Source organism: Sphaerodactylus townsendi, linkage group LG05 (assembly GCF_021028975.2).
Source record: "Sphaerodactylus townsendi isolate TG3544 linkage group LG05, MPM_Stown_v2.3, whole genome shotgun sequence".
NCBI classification, from domain to species: Eukaryota; Metazoa; Chordata; class Lepidosauria; order Squamata; family Sphaerodactylidae; genus Sphaerodactylus; species Sphaerodactylus townsendi.
Window position 1 is genome coordinate 25,001,159 of NC_059429.1, and position 20,304 is coordinate 25,021,462.

The window sequence follows — 20,304 nt, forward strand, 5'->3', positions numbered from 1 at the left end:
CAGTTTAAAAAGGGGTTGCGGCTATTATGCGTCCTCACAATACCCAAACCCGTTTGGAGTTATGAAAACACTTAGCGCCTGGCAACGGCTTTATCAATTACCACATTAAAGGCCGATCAAAACGGCTCATATAAGGAGGCGTCACCGGTGAGCGGCAATTCCCCCAGATAGTCCCGATCACAAAATTTAGCACCATCCAGCTTCCCTGTATTGGCCACCAAGGTCCGCGATGAGGTGTAACTCCTTACCAAAGAAAACCCCCCCTTCCTTTCTCCTTTGTGGCTGTGCAAAGGAATTTGCCTCTAATCGCATACAGTGCTTCATTCCTTTGATGCACCCATCCCCCCCCCAAAAGGTGCTTCCAAAGCCCCGCTTTGTGTTGCTGATTAAGCATGCATACCCTGTCCCCAGGACTCGCTTACCGACTTCCCTCCCCCCTCGAGGCTCGGACCCACCAGCCTTGGCGCTTTACCCTGATGGCGGCTCTGAAGCCAATTCCCACCAGGGCCGCCCTACCTCCTGCCCTCCCTGTCAAACAACTAAAGAAAGAGGAGTGTGGCCCCCAGGATGCATTAAAAGCAACCTTCACAGGCTGCAAAACAAGCCTTCTTCCTTCCATGCAAACTAAAAAAAAAAACCTTAACTCGATCCCAATCTCCCGCCATCGGCTCTAGAACTGAGCCTGGTAAGGTTGGCTACCAGTAACCTGGGAAGGGGTATGTTTCTCAGTCCCCTCTTCCTACAGGTTCCCGTGGACTCCGATTCGCCACGACAGGCCCACCGCGGAGTAAACCAGGAGGAAACCAACCCCATCCCGAGGAGATGGGCAGCATCTCTCTAGAAGATCCAGCCCAGCGGTCAACAGGAGCAGCCGTCATGGCAAAGACCCGGATGACCTGGGGAGGCGTCAAGGCGACCACCAGCGGAGCCCTAGCGCTGCTGCTGTAAGACCACCCCGAGACTTCACCCGAGAACCTCTGTGCAGCTCTCTTTGCGATCATCACCGCAACTCAGCGTACCATCGCTGCCTGCTCTGCTGCCTCCTGCCGATGGCGATCGGCCACCACCTAATGAGCTTTCACCCGACCAACATCACAAGAACGTTTTGCTCTGCCGCTGCCAGCGTCTCATCATCTTTCTGCCTGGGCCAGTACCTAGAAATTAGGGGAGCCTGCTAAACTCCTGCCTGCTCCACGTCTGTAAAGCCGGAGACTTCCTGGCGGAGTCTGGGCTAAACTGTCATGAATGCCTCATCCATCAGGTACTCTATGGCCGACTGGGGACCCGTCGTCCAAACCCTCCCGGCTGGCGCTCTTTCCCTTGTCACCAAGGCCGGTCGCTAACCGCGGAGTCCAGCACCAGCCGCATCACCGGCGCAGCCGAAGCAGAGGAACCGACCAGACCCCATTCATAAACCGACCCGAGGGTTTAGAACTGTACACGCACATGGAGGACGTTCCCGTGTTCGGAAACATCCTGCTCCCCAGGGGCTGGTTCTGGACCTGTGAGGGCGTTTAGCTTCATCCCAGCTCGACTCCCATAGACTCTTTGCTGCCTCAATTAAGCCTCACCATTGTGTCCTACGGAAACCCGCCGGAGGCCGGACGCCCGCCGCCGCCCGCTCCGCCCTGCCCAGCCGACCCTCACCAGCCGAAGCGACGCGGTCGAACCCTCTCCGAAGCGGAGTTAGTCTCCCTCGCCAACTTCCCTAATTAGAGTCCCCGGACTTCGCTTCCTACAATGCTTCAGACTATTGGCCGGCTGGCCTGTGCCCTTGCTTGAAGTCCATCAACTCTACCTCCATCTGGATGCCCTGGCCTCCGAGCAGCAGGAACTTTCGTCAAGCGACCCTGAACAATCGTGCAGCTATTGATTATTTGTTGTTGTTGCATCCGCAAAGGTTGTGAGAATGTACATAATATGTGTTGTTTTAATCTTTCTGATAATTCCCAGTTGATCCACATGAAAGTCATTGAGCTGCAAGAGGGTTAATCTAATCTGAAGTATGATGTTTTGCCCCATTGGTGGTCAGCCCTCTGGAGCTGGCTGCCGGGAGGATGATTGGATGCTATTGTACAGCTCACCATTTAGGTTTAATTGTATGCCTTGTTAGCGGATCTTGTTTACGTTCAATCGCGTGTCTAATATTGCCTGTAACGTAGTAGCAGAGAGCCCCTCGCATTTCCCTTACCCATAGCAAGTTCTAATGTTGCACAAGCAGCTTGATCAGCTTGACCACATCTGACGGAGACAAACGTCCCTTTAAATGCGCCCCTTAGCGACCCCGACGTTTTCTAAAATGTAAAGGAGGAGATGTAGTAGTGCACTGCCGACCCGGCAGTGCCGTAGTAGAACGTTAACACTTCAGCAGACCTGCTGACCTTACGGTTGCATCGCACCCCGTCCTCATCCCCCCATGAGTCACAGGTCGTGAACTGTCTGGCTCAATCACCGAGCGCAGGAACGTGATCTTGCCCCCAGGTGAGGATTAGGCTCAAACAGCGTACGCTCTTCTCCGCGCATTAGCCAGATGAGATCATGCATCACCTGATGATCTCCCGACCTCCCGCTCTCCCGGAACTCCCCCCAGTCCTCCCTCCTACACGCCCCCGATAGAGTAACAATAAAAGGTGCCAGGAACCGGCAGACGGGAGATTCGCTAGGAACACGGACCTCCGGTCTCCCGCTGCTGGCGATCTCCACCAGATGTTATCTCCGCGTCTCGTCTCGTTCTTACGCTGACCGCGTGGGTCGACTACACATAATTCTACTGGTTTTTAGAGACTCTCAAGGGGCAGGCCTGGCTCTGCTTTGGACCCCCTCCGCATCTCTCATTCACCACTCTTGACCCAAGACTACAGCCTCACATATTTTACAGTATGAAGGACCTGTGCAAAGGCATGAATGAACTTCAGATCAAGGGTTCCTGGTCCATGCAATTGGCTCCTTTCACGTTCCTTGCAGTTCAAGTGTTTTTCTTACAAAACAGAAGATGTGCTGCATATATTCCCAGCTAGAAGACTATCCAGAACAAACACACTGTATCCAGTCGTGAGCCAGGAATCTGGGTAAGAACTAGGAAGTACTACACTGCAATGGTTCCATCCCATCCTGCAGGGTAGGCTCCAAAAATCATTCTAGAAGGCTGCTGTTCCCCTGGCCACACACACACTGTGAGGGATCATTTATGTGAAATTGCTGAGAAGAGCTGCCTGGAGGTTTGGGGTAAAGTGCCCATCAAGACACTGAGGACACCCAACTTCACCCCCCTTTTTGCAATTGAACCCGAAGAAGGCAGTGGATTTGTCACACTGGTGTCTGGAGTCAGTGGCAGGGTGAACAAGAAACAACAAGTTGAGCTTCAACAAGACAAGATGAATGTGAGGTTGATTAGGGAACTGGCTGACTCAGAATTAGACATGGAGTTGAGTCCCTCCTGAAGAGCCAGGATTTGGTCATTCTCCTAGGTCCAGCGTTGAAGTCTTTATGCCAATGGTGGCTTTTCTTGAAGAAGTCTAACCTGGACATGGCAACACATATGATGTGGGGACTTCCAGACTGAAGTACTATAAGCACACTCTACAGAAGGCCACCTTCAAAAGATCTCTGAAGCTTCAACTGGTCAAAAGCTGGCTGCACACACAAGGATCTTAGTATTCTCTGGCTTTTCATTTGCTTCTGGGCCCCATGGAAACTGTTAGCCTTATATAATTTGGGCCAGGGTTACGAAAGGACAGCCTCCTCCAGCACAAGCCTACCTGGACACTTGAAAGTCCCTACAGTGACCTGCTCCATTTTCCACAGCCATAACAAATTTGTCAATAGACATGTTTTGCCTCTGCTCTTGTGCAATTTAGAAGAAACAGTAAATACAATTCTGAACCAAAGAGCCTTTGGTTTTGATTAAACTAATGCTTAATTCTCTCTTGCTGAGCTATTGTTTGGATTCTTTTTTGTAGAATTTTACGGATGTATTTATTATCTGCTGAAATCTTCATCTCTCTCTCTGTTATATTTGGTGTGATCTTACTGTGATTCAACCTTACCTATATTTTTTCTAACACTGTAAGGCCCAACCTAGATATCCAGTGCATTTTTATCCCACCCTGTTCCCAAGGAAATCAGGACAACACACACAGTTCTCCTTTCCCCATTTCTTCCTCACAACAACCCTCTGAGGTAGGTTATGCTGAGAGGGCATGGCTGGCCGGCGGTTTCCCAATGAGTTTCATGGAAGAATGGAAATCTGAACCCAGGTCTCCCACATCCTAACAGTCCACTCCCACTGTTAAGTCTTGTGAACCAGAACACCAGTAACAGGATAACATTATTCTAAATAAACATTTTAAAGCATTTTGAAATCAGTAAGTGAGTAGCTAATGCACTACCAGTTCCCCTTGCTCTTGAGTTTCTCACCTTGAACAGGAGTATCATTCTGTTCACTTTCGTTGAAAAACTGCCTAAGATTTTGAGGGGGGATAAAAAGCATTTCCAAAGGAAATGTCCAAATTTCGGTACGATTATCACAAACACAGTTTTGTTTGCCAGTGATAAACCGCACATTTGCAGGTGTGATATTCCAGCACTCAAGGCACATTCTAGAGGCACAGCACAAAATGCCAGTCCTTATCATTTACTTCCTTTTCTGCTGTGGGATTTATCAGCTCCACTTTGCCATATTGCTTGATGAAACTATCACATTACAATACATGGGGAAGCTGCAACCTCATTCTTTCAGTTGGTTGAAATTGTTCCTGGTGGACAACAAAATCTTGACTAGCTTAGCAGACACGCTTGACATTCATTTATGAAAACTCTGTAACCTGTAATTTTAAAGAGACCACCAAGATGACAGCACAATTAAATTAATGAAAACTGAAGCAGTGGAGGAAACAACCAAAACTATGTGGTAAGATCTCTAAGAAAGAATGGCTGTATATATGGTTTTTCCACAAACTGAATTAAAAAGAAGAAGAGTTTGGATTTATATCCCCCTTTCTCTTCTGTAAGGAGACTCAAAGGGGCTTACAAATTCCTTTTCCTCCCCCTTCCCCTACAACCAACACTCTGTGAGGTGGGTGGGGCTGAGAGAGCTCTGAAGGACTGTGACTAGCCCAAGGTCACCCAGCTGGCATGTGTTGGAGTGCACAAGCTAATCTAGTTCACCAGATAAATGTCCCCAGCTCAAGTGGCACAGTGGGGAATCAAACCCGGTTCTCCAGATTAGAGCGCACCTGCTCCTGTCCACTACACCACGCTGGCTCTCAGCTGTTTTAGGGGTAGTTTATCATGCAGCAGAACTGAGTACTAAAGCTTGCTTGTGCTACCAAGTTGAAGGGGGAGATGCATGTTCAAATATCTCCTTTTCCAATTGCAAATCCCACTGAACGGGACAAACATGGCAGGGAGAAGCCCAAGCCAAAATCCTTCGACATTGGCTTTAACTGATATGGTCCAGCAAAAACTTTATCACTTGAATCTGGTAAATGGGTCTCATCTAGGAATACAAAACTTCCAATGCCTTTGCTAGCAGAAATACATAGGGTTGCCAGCATCCAGGTGGTAACTAGAGACCTGCCGCTACTATAATTGATCTCCAGTAGACCAAGATCAGTTCCTCTGTAGAAAATGGCTGCTTTGAAGGGTGGACTCTATGGCTTTAAATTCAGCTGAGTTCCTTCCCCTCTCTAAATCCTACCTCCCTAGGCTCCACCCCCCAAATCTCCAGCTACTTCCCAACCCAGAGCTGGAAACACCTTTGTTTCATCAGAAAAGGGCATGGCCAGAGGTGGGATCCAGCAGGTTTTCACAGGTTCCCGAGAGTAGGTTACTAATTATTTGTGTGTGCTGAGAGGGGGTTACTAATTGGTGATTTTGCCACGTGATTTTTGCCTTAGTTACGCTCCTCCTCCGCTCCTCAGCAGTAGCGCGCAGAACTTGAAGCAGTCTAGCAGGAAGTGGACTGGTGTGCGTGGCAGCCTGCACCTGAATGCATTCGTTTCCCGCCCAAGGACCGGCACAGTGGCTGCGTCCTTGCCACAGCCCTGCCCAGCAATGCTCTGCCCCCGGAATGCCTGGCCACGTCCCCGTCATGCTACGCCACTGTTTGAATCCCACCACCATGGAAACCTGTTACTAAAATTTTTGGATCCCACCACTGGGCATGGCTTTTAAATGGAACAATTCACATTTACTTCCCTGAGCCATTCGGGCATTTTTGATTCTGTGGTTGAAACAGCTTCTTCTCCCACCCATTCACGTTTGACACTCACCACTGATGTTTATTGCTGGCAACACTATTGACATCTTGGGGCGCCTGGTCTTGTTATGGGTTGTAGCTGGCAGCAACAGGTGATCCTGAAAATGTTGAAATATGCATTCAAGTTAGTGCTGGCATGTATAAATTGAGCATTCACCATTTAGATGCTAGCAGGAAGTAAGAATTCAAACAATAAGCCAAGGACAGTTGTTTGCAGAAGTATGAGTAAGCCCAGTGAAGTTTACTTCTTCTCTAAGGCCCCTGGAATAACATTAACCCTGGTCTCCAGCTGAAATGAAAACTGAGTAAATTTCACTTCCACGTTTTGCTTCTGTAGCTCTGTTACACTTTTATAAACTGGTGGTCTTTTTTCATACAGTACAGTAATGAGCTGGAGTCTTGTACTGCAGCACTGAAGTCAAAGCTCCGCTCACGACCTGAGTTTGATCCCGACAGAAATTGATTACAAGTTAAACCCCCCCTCCCCAAAAATAAAAGGAAGCATTCAGTCATGAGATAACCTCCCACCTCACACACACACACCAGTGTCCAAAGTAGTACAATTCAGGACAACTCATATCCTAAGACCTCCTCTGCGGGTAGACTAAATCAAAGCATTTACATGAAGAAACTAGTATAGGCATTAATTTAGCAAGGCGAACACAATAGATTCTTCACCAAATCCATTTGGGAGTTTACATAAATATCCCCCCCCCCCCCCCCCACACACACACACACTGGCAAATTGAAGCACCTTACAAAATGACAAGCACAAAGAGATTGAATTTAAGCACAAATATGCCCGACGTATCCCTGGTACAATCCTAAAGCTGTACCCTTGTGATAAGAATTTACTTTTCCCTTCTTATTGCAGGTATACAGCCTCAGTGTGGCCAGAGATATGAGCCAAATGGATTTACAACCTGTGTGTTTGGAATGAACCAGCCACTGAATTCTCGACCATTCTAAGAGCCTGTTTGTCATTTGGTCTGCTTGCTGGTTTGCTGATATTGTATTCTTTACTGCTGTAAACTGATTTGGATCCTTTTGGGTGGAAAAGCAGGGCACAAGTATTTAAACAAAGCAAAAATAGATGACGAGTCACAAGAACATCCTGAGCTGATACTCATTCTGGCGGCACACTCTTAAAGGGGCACAGGCCTCTAGTCAAAGGCTGAGAGATCAAGAGCCCTTTGCTTTACAGGCCTGACCAAATACTTGCAAAAAAAGGGGGGAGGGTCAGATGCTCAGCTCAGCTGGCTGAGATCTCCCCTGTCCTCTCCTCTTTCCCGAGAGCATCCTTGATACATAAAGTGCAAGGCACTTTGAATCGCACTCCCCAACAAGTAACTGAATTGAGCACCAAGTGACTGGCCTCAACCAGAGCCAGGGTTTTTTCTGCCCTGGTGGAACTCTCTGGCCCCTTCCGCACATGCAGAATAATGCACTTTCAATCCACTTTCAATGCACTTTGAAACTGGATTTTACTGAGTGAAATAGCAAAATCCACTTTCAAACAATTGTGAAAGTGAACTGAAAGTGCATTATTCTGCATGTGCGGAAGGGGCCTCTGTCAGCTGACACCAGGGCTGTGCGGGATCTTAGACTGTTCCGCAGGGCCTATAAGATGGAGATGTTCCGCCAGGGCTTTGGTTAAGGCCATCTCGTGTGTCCCGATATCATCATCCGGTCTCTCGAGAATAATCAACACGTAGTTACCCAGCATTGCCCCTTCTTGACCCAGCTCAGATAGTTTTTAGGAGAGTTTACAACTGAGCTGGGCCAATTGGCCATGTTGGCAGGGGCTGATGGGAATTGTAGTCCATAACATCTGGAGTGCCAAAGGTTCGCCACCACTGTCATAGGCCAACATTTCTTTGTTTGCCACCTTGTGTTCTTAGTGAGTTTAATAATAGATATAGTGAATTTTATGTATTTGTAGAATTGTTTTAAAATGTTTGCATGCCGTCCTGAGCCGGACTTCGGTCAGGGAAGGCAAGATATAAATTTAACAAAATTGAAAATAAAATGCATCAAATTGCATCTGCCCTGCTGTCCAGCTTCAACACATCAAAAATTTTATATGGCCCCCTCCTTCATACGTAAGCTGTGACTTGACAGCACACAGACACACACAGACACACAGACACACACACAGAGTAAGTCAAGAGACAAGAGATCAGAACTACAGAAAACGTCCCCTGCATACATCACAATAAGACTGGGAGTGGGTGGGGGGGGGGAATACTACTAGGTTCAGCCCCTGAAGTGTTTTCCGTTACTACTGTAACTAGGAGAGGACCTGCTTCTCATGGGCAATTTTTAAGCCTGTAGCTGTATAATTTTAAAAACTGTATAAATACTAAAATGCATTATTAGCAATATTAACACATGTACCAAGAAACCCCCTGAAATGTGAGCCTTAAAAACCCACCATCTGCTCCTTTCATGCGAAGCGCCTGCAACAAGTGGAATAAATCACAATGCTTTCGACCACAGCACAGATGGCTTTTGGTCTGGGCCAAAGTTTACACTTCAGATGGGATGACAACCCAAGGATCAGTCCCAGACCCGGAGCGTCTGGCGTGATGGCTGGAAAACTATCAGCTTGGAAAGAGGAGATTGCCAAAGGAGCCCCCGGCTCCATCAGTCTCATTTTCTTCATGGCTATCTCTATAACCCCACAATCCTCCGAGCCAGATGTTCTGCACATTGAAAAATCCAGCCCCAGGTGAACGTGCTTCTTTAATCAAACCAAACAGCAAAGAAGATTTCATGGGCTGTGCAGAAGACTGAGCGCTCCTTCGTGTAGCAATCATGCATGCAGATCTACAATGACTCGCCAGTGGTCCTGATGCCAAGCAAGCAGCACCAAGAAGGACCAGATTAAGTCTCAAGGATAGCCACCCCCACCTACAATGCAGTGGGGTTTGCCACAACTCTGGGATCCTGAGTAGACAGAGCCTGGAAATCTTATGGACAAGTAAGTCCATATGTAGAGCAGAGCTTACCCTCCTATTCGTGGTTCTGGCTCCTCACCCTGAGATTTTATCCTTTCCTCTAGAAGCCTTGAAGTTAAAACCCTGAATGCTGGGATCAAACCCCCCATGCCAGCAATAAATTGGATAACTCACTAGATTTTGACAGCCTGCTCTCTCCTCAGAGAGCACAGATTAAGAACAGAATATTTAAACACCTAAGCCCTGTTCAGATGCTATGCAACCATGCATATTGGAACCAAACACTTTTCGCAATGCTTCTCTAGAGAGCCAGCGTGGTGTAATGGTTAAGAGCAGGTGCACTCTAATCTGGAGAACCAGGTTTCATTCTCCATCCTGCCATTTGAGCTGTGGAGACTTATCTGAAGAACCAGATTAGCTTGTGCATTCCAGCACACGCCAGCTGGGTGACCTTGGGCTAGTCACAGTTCTTCGAAGCTCTCTCAGGCCCACCCACCTCACAGGGTGTTTGTTGTGGGGGAGGGGGAAGGTAATTGTAAGTCCCTTTGAGTCTCCTTACAGGAGAGAATGGAGGGATATAAATTCAAACTCTCCTTCTCCTCTGCATGGTCACCAGGTTGCCTGAATGGGGAACAGTGCATATTTGCCTGCAGTCCAGAACCCTGGAAAATCCCATGAATGGTTTGCACTCACAAAGCAGTTTATCAAAACTCACATGCAAAATATACACATTGCCCCTGTTCAAACAACACAGCAACTTCATGGACTGGACAGATCTATGGGAGGTTGCCAGATTCTGGTATGAATGGACAAATCTGAAATGGGCTCTATTTTGCTTCTTTACACCTCTCCTCTGTACTATAGAGAAAGTCACTAATTATGCTGCCTTCCCTTTACAAGCTCCAGAACCACCAACAGACCGTCGTATCAAAATTTTACCCAATTCTCCCAGTTAAACTTGCTTTTTTCTAAAACAAAATATCACAACATTTCAAAAAGTACAGTTCAATTCCCTCTAAAGAAAGAACAAATGTTCCCAGAATTCTATTTGTAGCCACTGATGCATCCATCTACAGCAAATGGTGCTCGGGGTAAGCACTGAAATTGCCCGCCCCCCAAGTATTCTAAAGAGAGAATATCATGAGTCTTCCATGCAACACCCAAGTAAACAGTTCTTTTGCCTCAGCTCCACCCTCCGCACAAACGCCAGTCATTCTTTAAAAGTGTCTTCACAAAAACTGATCACAAGTGTCAAACCACTTGAGACTGTCATGGCAGAGTGTTACAATACCATGCTTGTTGAACCAATGAGTATATTTAGGAGCAAAAGAAGGGGAGGTGGGAGGGGGAGATAGCAGGGAAACAGAACAATTGTAAAGGGGAAAAGGATAGAAGCTCAGATGAGCAGAGCCAGCAGGAAGTGCTGCTACCTTTGCTAACTTCGCCCACGCTTCTGCCAACTGGAGGCTGCAATCCCTTTCCTGAGGTACCGGGTGCTCCGCCTAAGTTACAATCAAGCACCTTCCTGCCTGTCCTCTTCCTGCACCACCACAGTTCCCATTTTGCAAACCAGTGAACTGAGGCCAGCTTGGACCTAGGACGGAATCTGGAGGGGAGGACGAGGACAGAACGGCCCAGACTGGTGGGGATCACCCTTCCTTCTGATGTCAGCGGATCTGGGCACTCTGGTCTGTCGTTTTGGCGATGGGGTGACCTGAGTGCTTGAGCCAAGCACCGCAGAGTCTGCCTTCTGCCAAAATTTGGGAGGGGGTAGCTGGGAGAGCGAGCGGAAATGGAGCACAGCAGCAAGCCTCGCTGCTGCTGCAGACCTCAGTGGCTGGGCCTCTAAGCCCGCCGCGGGCTCGCCCTCTGCTCAGGCTTCTGTGCTGTTTGCCTCTCCCCCAAGCTTGGAGGCTGGGCAGGAGAAGCATGAAGCGCCAGGTAGCGGAGGCTCAGCATGAAGCGGCTTGGGCTCAGACTGGTGGGGGTGTGCAGGACAAGGAGGTGGCACCAGCATGGCACAGGAAAACAGCCCAATGTCGTTCCTTGCTCCTGGGAGGGAGGGGACAGCCGGATGGGCACCCCCATCTGAAACAGGCAAGGAGCATCTGGGGTGTCGTCCCCCTCCGTACCACATAAAATACGCAACTGGATGCATCCCACACTCATGAACTCTTCCTAGAAGTTCACTTTCAGCAACAGAACACAGCGTGTACTGTGAGGATCTCACAAATGCCCAGGGCTCTTTGTAGTGCTGCAAATTGGGTGTTCTCTCTCTTTTCCTAAATGTTAACCTACTCAACCATTCACGTGCTTTGCCTCTGGTTTCCTGCCCCCTCCCTTGAGCCCTGCCACTTCCCAACTTCTGCTTCATCAAGAGGCCCTCTGCTTCTACCCTACTGACTTTCTATCATTGCTACTTAAAGACCCGAGTTCCTGACCAAAATGTGGCAAAACATGGGGTTTTTAGGAAGGCACCAATTTGTCGGAAGATGTCAGAAACTGAAGGCTCCACAATTTCTGCTGCAAACCAAGAACAGGCCAAATGTTTGTTGGAAACCGCCATCTGTAGCCTGCCAAGGGGGTTTACGCTTTCTTTCAACTGCCACACATTTTGGGCTCTTTGATGTTTTTAGATTGATGGATTCCAGCTGCTTTCGCAGAAGGGTGGATTCTCCCCCCCTCCCCTTTGCTGCTCAGTTATGTGCAATTGAGCCCTTTGCTGAAGGGCGACAGAACCTCCTTTCTGGTCTTAAGAACAGAAGGCCTCTCTTGAGGTTACAACATCCTCAAAGGCCATGGAAAAGCTATCGCAGCAAGATGGTGAACGTCCTGAGATTTTTGTCCCATTTGAAACCAGGCCTTTGTATTCTACTCTGCCAGTGAAATGAGGCCTCGGTGCAGGTAGAAACGGAACTTCTGTGTGATGTAAGGCACCTCTGTGCCGAGAACAGAAGCAACCAAGGTACCTTCACGTAGGCCAGAACATAGCTGTCACATGTCTGCTTCTGGTTTTTGGCTTGTCGGTCCTTAAGAAAAACTGCGGGAAACATATGTATGTTTATGAGTTTGTAATAGGAAGCAGTTGTATAACTTTACTATTGATGCATGTGTGTGATGGCAGCCATATGAGGGGGGAACAATACTTCAGACAGAGGGAGCTGGTTCCATTTTGTTCAAGCATGAAGGCTATAGAGGTTATTCAGAACAGACTATTATAGGATCATCTCTGTTCTAGACTTTTTGCCAAGAAATATGATTCCATAATTCCATGTTGGAACACAGACCTGGGGACTTTTTTTCTTTTGACAGCAGCGGACTTTTCCTTCAGTTATCTCAGTGGACAAGATGCACTCAGCCCACAGAGAAACACACCCAACATGCCACAGGATGTCATATCAAGCGTTCTAAGGACCAAGCTAGGCAAGATTGAAGGAGATCCATGTCTGGATTTCCTACAGTTCCTCCCCCCATGTTAAATAGGCATAGGGAATCCCAAATTAAACTGGGAGGGAGGTAATCTTCCTCTCCCCATGTATAGATCTCCATATATAACAGAACAATCATCAAGTCAGTCTGTAAATTGTTGAGGGCAGCAACTAAGCCCCACATTGGCATAATTTGGAACTAGGTCATTGACACAACTCATGGATCCTGTAACTATGGAACAGAATAGCGCAGCAGCCAGAAATGGTTGACACCTGGGGTGTGCTGGGTTTAATTCTAACTTTCTCAGTCTATGTCCTGCCCTGGCATAAGGTTTTTTGCTGTTGGGTTTTGTTTTGTTTTTGCTATCAAGCTGATTTATAGCAACCTCATAGAGTTTCAAGGCAAAAGATGTAGGGAGGTGTTTTGCCATTGTCCGTTTGCATGACCCTAGTATTCCTGCAAGGTGTTCCGTTCAAATATTAGACAGGATGAAAGCTGAGTGTGTGTGACTGGCCCAAGGTCACTCAGTAAGCTTTCGTGGCATGAGTGGGTATTTGAAGACAGGGTGCATTTAATAGCAACTGATGTTCATCAAGGTATTCTCTGAAAGCACACATTGGGGACTGCTCAGATGCAGGCCAGCCTTTGATGAAGTTCTAGACGTTCATCACTAGAGGGTGCTGTCACAGCCGTTGGCCTCATTATTCCCTCCCAAACCCCTTCTTGATCAATGGCCCGATGCCCTCTCTCCTCAGTTCTGCCTGAGCTTTCACAAGAACCCTATTTGATAACTCAAAGTGGGGCAGGTAGGAGGATATGTGCCTGTACAGAAGAGCTCGGTGAACATCATACAGGTAAGTGCAACCCTGTCTTCATCATCGGTCTTCTCTGCATCCCCATGTTGGGATTATAGCATGCTTCTTTCTTACCATGTTGGCAGGTTGAGTTCATGTAAACATCAAATGCAGAACAGATTTTCTCCACTGCTACATCTTTTCTCTCTTCCAGATGGAATGCATAATGCTGAACAAACCTATCAGCTGATTACCACATGGCTGCTTGACAGACTTCCTGCCGTGGAACTCCCTGCCTAAACGTAGCCGATGAAGCCTCAGCTCTTGTTGAAGGTGCATGGACCACCAACGGGCATGGTGCTTTTGCCAACTTGTAACACTGGTCGCAAAAGTCCATTCATATAAAGTCTAGATCAGGGGTCTGCAATCTGTGGCTCTCCAGATGTTCATGAGCCATGCTGGCAGGGGCTGATGGGAATTGTAGTCCACGAGCATCTGGAGAGCCACAGGTTGCAGACCCCTGGTCTAGATAAAGTTTGTGCTGAAGCTTTTCCCCCTTTTGACTGCCGTGAGTATGTTAACAAATACATTCTTATCCTTCCAAAAAGTCTTTGCCTTCTCAGATAAAACAACGACCTTCTCACATCCAAGTTATACAATTTTCTTTCCCCTTCAGACTTTGGCCTTGAAAAAAATTCCGGTAATACCAACTCTTATGCCGTATGGAACTTACGCATTACCTTGGGTAAAAAGTCCAATGAAGGTCTCAAAATCACTTCGCCTTCAAAAACCTTCAAGAACGGGGGCACAATGCTCAGTGCAGCTAACTCCCAAACTCTTCAAGCTGATGTTATTGCCACTAAAAAACATACTGCCATTGACAGAAAATGTAATGATGCTGCCGATTATTCAAATGGCTCACTCATCAGTTGTGACAAGGACCACTGTGAACCCCCCCCCCCGAATCACAGCTGTAATGGTCTCATCAACAATCTAGCCATCAGGCTACAATCTAGCCATACAGATCTAGTAGATGCCATTAAGTCCAATATCCGCTGACTGTCTCTTGCCTGTTGATATGGCTGCTTAAGAATATTCTTTGAATATTCCTTTGAATATTCTCTCCTCCATCTTTTGAATATTCTCTCCTCCATCTTCCGGCAAGAATGCTCTTCCCACAACAGCATCCAACCTTGCCCTAATAAATTGCACCACCTGAGAAGGCTGCAATTTAGAGTTTTTCCAATCTATATACAGCCCCACCTTCTCACAGTTGAATATCATGCTCCAGATGACCTTTGGATGTTGCCACCACCAGCCAATCACCCAAAAAGGGGTACTGGTATATGGTACACCCCTGTATTTTCAAATGTGCTATCTCTGGAGCCACCCACTTTGTGAAGACCTGTGGTGCTGCAGCTAATCCAAGTGGCAACACTGTATATTGATATACTTTCCCATCAAATTTAAAATGCAATCACTTTCGGTATTCTTTAGGGATCGCAATATGGAAATAAGCATCCTTTAAGTCTAAAACAGCAAATCACAATGAATTTTTTAAAAACGGTATAACCGGACACAGAGAAACCATCCTGAATTTTGTAATGTAAATTTGTTTAACGCTTGCAAATCCAATATAGGTTTTTAACTCCATCCTTCTTTTCTACTAGAAAGCATCTAGCATAAAACCCTTAGTAACATTAGGGTCTTGAACTACCTCAAGAGCCCTTTTCTGCAACAAAGCCTCCACTTCATCCCCTAGCTGAGGTCATTGCTAACGCCACAATGGAGGAAGCAAGATTAAAATTTTAAAGTAAGATGCTAAAACTCAGAGTTGACTGTATATTTTCAAAAACAGAACTGCAAAAGTGGTAGGAAAACAAAGCAGGAGTAGACCTATCCATTACTGTTGTCTCCCATCCGATGTATCATTCAAAGTTGCTACAGCAAAGTATAAGGCAAAGTGTGTGCAGCCCTGGATGTAACTTTCCCCAAAAGGGAATGCCAACCAGTACTGAGGAAGAAGCCCCTGCAGAGATGGAGTCCTGCCCCAATGGCCCTCCTTGAAAATATACGTTGCATCATGGGGAAACTTCACAATTGCTGACAGTTTTTCTACCTTCTGAACGGCCAAATGAGGCAATGGGAATTCGCAGGGGAGGAGTGGGGAAGCATCATTTATAAGAACAAGGAGGCAACTCATAGTTTGGTATGTAGAACAGTGCTTTACCATGGCCAGGAGAAGCATCCAACACAACCTTCTTTGTGAACTGCACCTTTGTTGTAATCCTACTGCTGAAACAGGGCTTGGGCCTCAGTATTCCCTGCAGCCCCCCCCCCCCCAAAAAAACCCCTCTAAACACAAGGTCAATTAAAAAATAAACCTGTAAGAATGGGACTACCACATTTAAAATCTTTGCATACAAATGGATCTCTATTAAAAGGTTCGGATTTCTCCAAAACAAAAACCAAAGTACAATCAATCGGCTTAATTTATTTTTCAGAGACTCCTTTCTGCAGCGCTGATGGCATTCCAATTCTACAGTTAATCTACCTGATCTGTTTTATGGTCATTGTGCTTCTGGAGAGAGCGAAGGAACAGCGAGAGGGTCTTTCTCTTTAAGCACTCCAACAGAAACAGTCCAATCCCACTGTTCATAAAATGGTCTAATATTTCAGATTACCCCTTTCTGACAGTCCCAGACAGGATTTTATAAGGAACGGCTAGCCACTAATGTCTGCAGCAGCCCCCGGTCGCTGTGCATTGCTTCGCTCTGGGTCTGTCCTGCAAATAAAATTACTAGACCTCTAGAGGATCAATCTTTGAGCTCAAGGATTTATCTCTTGCAGATCTTGGGTGCAGGGGCAGAAGATGGCACTTAACATGGTCAGAGGTTGAATTTGGTCCATGTATCTTGGCTTGGGTGGTTGAATGAACAACAAGAGCTCTTCCCAAGTCAAGGTAAAAACAGTCTCTCCCCCCACCCCCAGTCCTCCTGTCCCTACTTTGACCCCTTGCCTTGCCCTAGAGATCCTGAGAAGGAATGAGAAACTCTGAAACCTCTGGTCAAACGCTGAGACCCAGCTATCCTACCGGAGACAGCATTTAATGAAATGTACTTTTCTCAAAGTGAAGAGGTAAAGCTCTCCCATTTACAGATTTGTCCCCAAGTGATGTGAATTAAAAAAAGCATAATTGCAGAATGGATGAACCTTTTACTCACCTCTTAACATTTTACTAGCATTTATTACAAAAACAGCTGAATTCCATTACTGAACTCTGGGGGAGATGATGTATAAAACAAGAGTAAACACACAATCCTAATTTTTTTAAAAGGGTTATTCCAGAGCATAGCACAGATTCTGTTCTTATGCATCTATGGGGGAAATAATGCCCAGATAATGTGGAATTTACAAGTTGGATGCTCCGACAATGTGATCCTTAGCACGGGGTACAAGCAGCCCAGGTACAAGCCAATTATGGACTCTGCATATGAGTAACAGTAATCCTCTTTCCCTGCCTTCTAACTCGCATTCTCTCAGCCATTCACAACAGATCCAGGATGGTCTGTGCAGTAGGGTGCTCACACAAGCTCCACTGCATGCAGTGCAAAACACTTCACTGCTGTCTTGTTGCATGAGCAAGGGAGCTAGATCGGGGTAGGGAACCTGCGGCTCGAGAGCCGCATGTGGCTCTTCTGCCCTTGCACTGTGGCTCCCTTGCACGAGCTGAGCCACCAGCCCCATCCTTGCCCGCCCTGCAGGCAGCAGGGCGGGCACACCAACTGCCCGCGGTCGGCTGGGCCGTGCCGTGGGCTTCCCCTCTCGCCCACCCCATTGGAGCGGGGCGGGCGCTTTCCCGGTGGCTGGCAAGGCCGAGCAGCCGGCTTCATCCTTGCCCGCCCTGCAGGCAGCAGGGCGAGCGCATCCATGCGCTTCTCAGAATGAGCGGAGTAAAAGGTAAAAAAAACCCAATAGTGTTATCTTTATTTTAAATGTCAAAAATTATTTGCGGCTCCAAGTGTTTTCTTTTCCCGTGGAAAACGGGTCCAAATGGCTCTTTGAGTGTTAAAGGTTCCCTACCCCTGAGCTAGATGATGCGGCCAAAAGTTATGAGGCAGAAGCAGCAAAATACCAATATGGGCGAGGCAGCATTCTGCAAGGCTGAACAACAGATACAGGAGGCTGTTGTGACAACCAGTGGGGAAGGGCTGGCGGACATGGTTCAAAAGTGACCAATGAGTCGCTGGGCCAAAAATGACCCTCTAAACTCAGAAAGGTGGATTAACCAAACAAGGAGTAGAGAAACAATGCTTCCAGTAGTGCACACCTTCATAAACAACTTCAGAACCCCTGGCCAGAACCCCTGGCCTTTAGTCTGGATTGGACATTAAGAGGGGGCGAAATAGCTCTCTTGTAGACGTGTGCTCTGCTGGCTTTCTCCACCTGAAAATTGCTCCAACCTTCAATGTGATCAGACATTTGAAGCCAGATTTTGTTTTTTAAAAATGAAAAATACATTAAGTACAGTAACAGAAACCAGGTTTTGTTTCTCTTTAGAACTCTCCCTAGAAGCTACAATGGCTAAACTGAGACTATCGTGCTTTGATCACATTACGTGAAGACAGAGCAAGGGGAAATGGAAGGCAGCAGGAAAACAGGAAGACCCAACAAAGGATGGGTTGATTCAACCAAGGAAGCCATGGCCTCAGTTTGCCAGACCTGAGCAAGACTGTTAACAATAGGATGTTTGGGAGGTCATTAATTTATAGGGTCCCATGAGCCAGAAATGATGGCACTAAATGCACGCACACAGCTCATCATTCTTTTTTCTAACTAATCTGGAGAACCAAGTTTGATCCCCCACTCCTCTACTTGAGTGGCAGAGGCACATCTGGTGAACTAGATGTGTTTCTGCACTCCTACATTCCTGCTGGGTGACGTTGGGCTAGTCACAGTTCTTTGGAACTCTCTCAGCCCCACCTACCTCACAAGGTGCCTGTTGTGGGGAGAGGAAGGGAAAGGAGCTTTGAGTTCTCCAGGTAGAGGTTGTGCAACCTTCCGAAGGATGCTCCATGGGTGGGTGGGTGGGTGGGGGGAGATATGCCAGATGCTCTATAAAAGTGGTGGCGAACCTTTGGCACTCCAGATGTTATGGACTACAATTCCCATAAGCGCCTGCCAATTGGCCATGTTGGCAGGGGCTGATGGGAATTGTAGTCCACAACATCTGGAGTGCCAAAGGTTTACCACCACAGCTCTATAAGTAGGGTTGTCAGCAGGCATGGAGAAAAGTGTTCTGCCCCTTTAATGTGTGGAAATGGGCAGCTGAGGCTTTTTGTGGCATGGAAGTTTTTAAGATCAGTGGGTAGACGTCCCATCATCAAGACTCCTTGATGACGTGATGCTTTTCTCCAGGTCTGCTGGCAACCCTATCTAAGAAGCTGCTTTCAACTCCAAGACTCAATTTGCTCTTCAACAAGCAATGCAAGTGGTTTTCGAGACTGCATTCTCATGCCTTTTTCGCCACATGTGCAAGAAGATGTAGAAGAGACAAGATCCGTTACATCCATTGCTCCGGCTGCTGAGACAGTCACTTTCAGCCTGGCTGCCCTGTCCTGTGGCTCAGCTCATTTCTGGGTGCAGAACCAGTTGTAGGCTGCTGCCAAAGATGGGACAATCTGTCTTGCCAAAGACCAGAGCACAGGAAAAAATTCCCACAGTCCAGTAAAGGGTAATACCAACTTCAAGTTTCTGAAGAGCCACCATCCACAGACTGCCTCCCAAGCAGCAAAAAGATCTCAAAGAGTTCTGCAGCCCAGCCAATCCGTACACGATGAATCATAAGATGGAAGCGTTCTAGACTATACCATTACAGAATGGAGATGGGGGCTTGCCCTTCTCAGTGTGGCCCTATGTTAAAAGTTACTTGCGTTTGGTAAAACACCCAATATATGAAAGCTTAGTATATGTACGAAACTTTTTCTCGGCAAAATCACCTTTTTAACACCCTGTCACTCCTTCCCCCTGGCATCTGAAATGGTAGAGGCCCAAATTTTATCGTCACATTCCTACGCCAAAGCCAGAATTTCATCATCACACTCCTATACCAAGCTCAGTTATAGTCTGCAGATACGGCAAAACAATAGAAGAACACACCATATCAGAGGTGCCCAACTCTGGCGCGTCAGATGTTCACGGACTACAATTCCCATCAGCCCCTGCTGATGCCAGCATTGATGCCTGCTGATGCCAGCAATTGGCCATGCCAGCAGTGGCTGATGGGAATTGTAGTCCATGAACATCTAAAGCGCCAGAGTTGGACACCCCTGCACCACACCTTTCCAGGGAGGTTTTTTAGAGGTTGCTAAAAATATTTACTTTCTAAAAGTTTTTTTTAAGGGGGGGAGTGGGAAGGTGAGAGAAGCTGCAGCCTCTTCAGATTTTACAGCCATGGCTTGGCTATATGGCAGATAGCGTATGTAAGAGGTGGGCTGCTTTCCCATCCATTCTCAGAACAAAAACCAGGATTAAAATAAAGCCCCACAGGAGGACCACAACAATGGCCACTCCTACAAGTCAGACAAGCAGATTCATGCCAGCTCTTCCACAATGACTTCAGTTCAAAGTTGGGTGGGTCTCCACATACATCTTGGCAGGGAATCTGGGCAACATTCCGAGGAAGCCGAACGTCTGTGTGGTGGTCTGGCAGGGCAGGGCTTCAACCCACACTCCAAATCCCACCGGCCTGAAGTCTTTTTTCCTCCCCTCATTAAATAACTCTTTGTGCCTCTTCAGCTCAATGCTAAAAGCTTGTTTACACTAACAGTGCACGATCCGAAAGCACGTTTTAAATTCAGGG

The 20,304-nt window shown here is 47.2% G+C and overlaps 1 protein-coding gene across 1 annotated transcript in view; it reads right to left on the bottom strand.

Moving 5' to 3' along the window:
- The window catches only part of ATF6 (activating transcription factor 6), a 104,939-nt gene that overhangs the window by 40,257 nt on the left and 44,378 nt on the right, over positions 1–20,304 (bottom strand). The window contains exon 15 of the mRNA XM_048498520.1: positions 6,273–6,357. Within this exon, the coding sequence (XP_048354477.1) occupies positions 6,273–6,357 (85 nt within the window). The remainder of the gene's footprint in view (positions 1–6,272; positions 6,358–20,304) is intronic.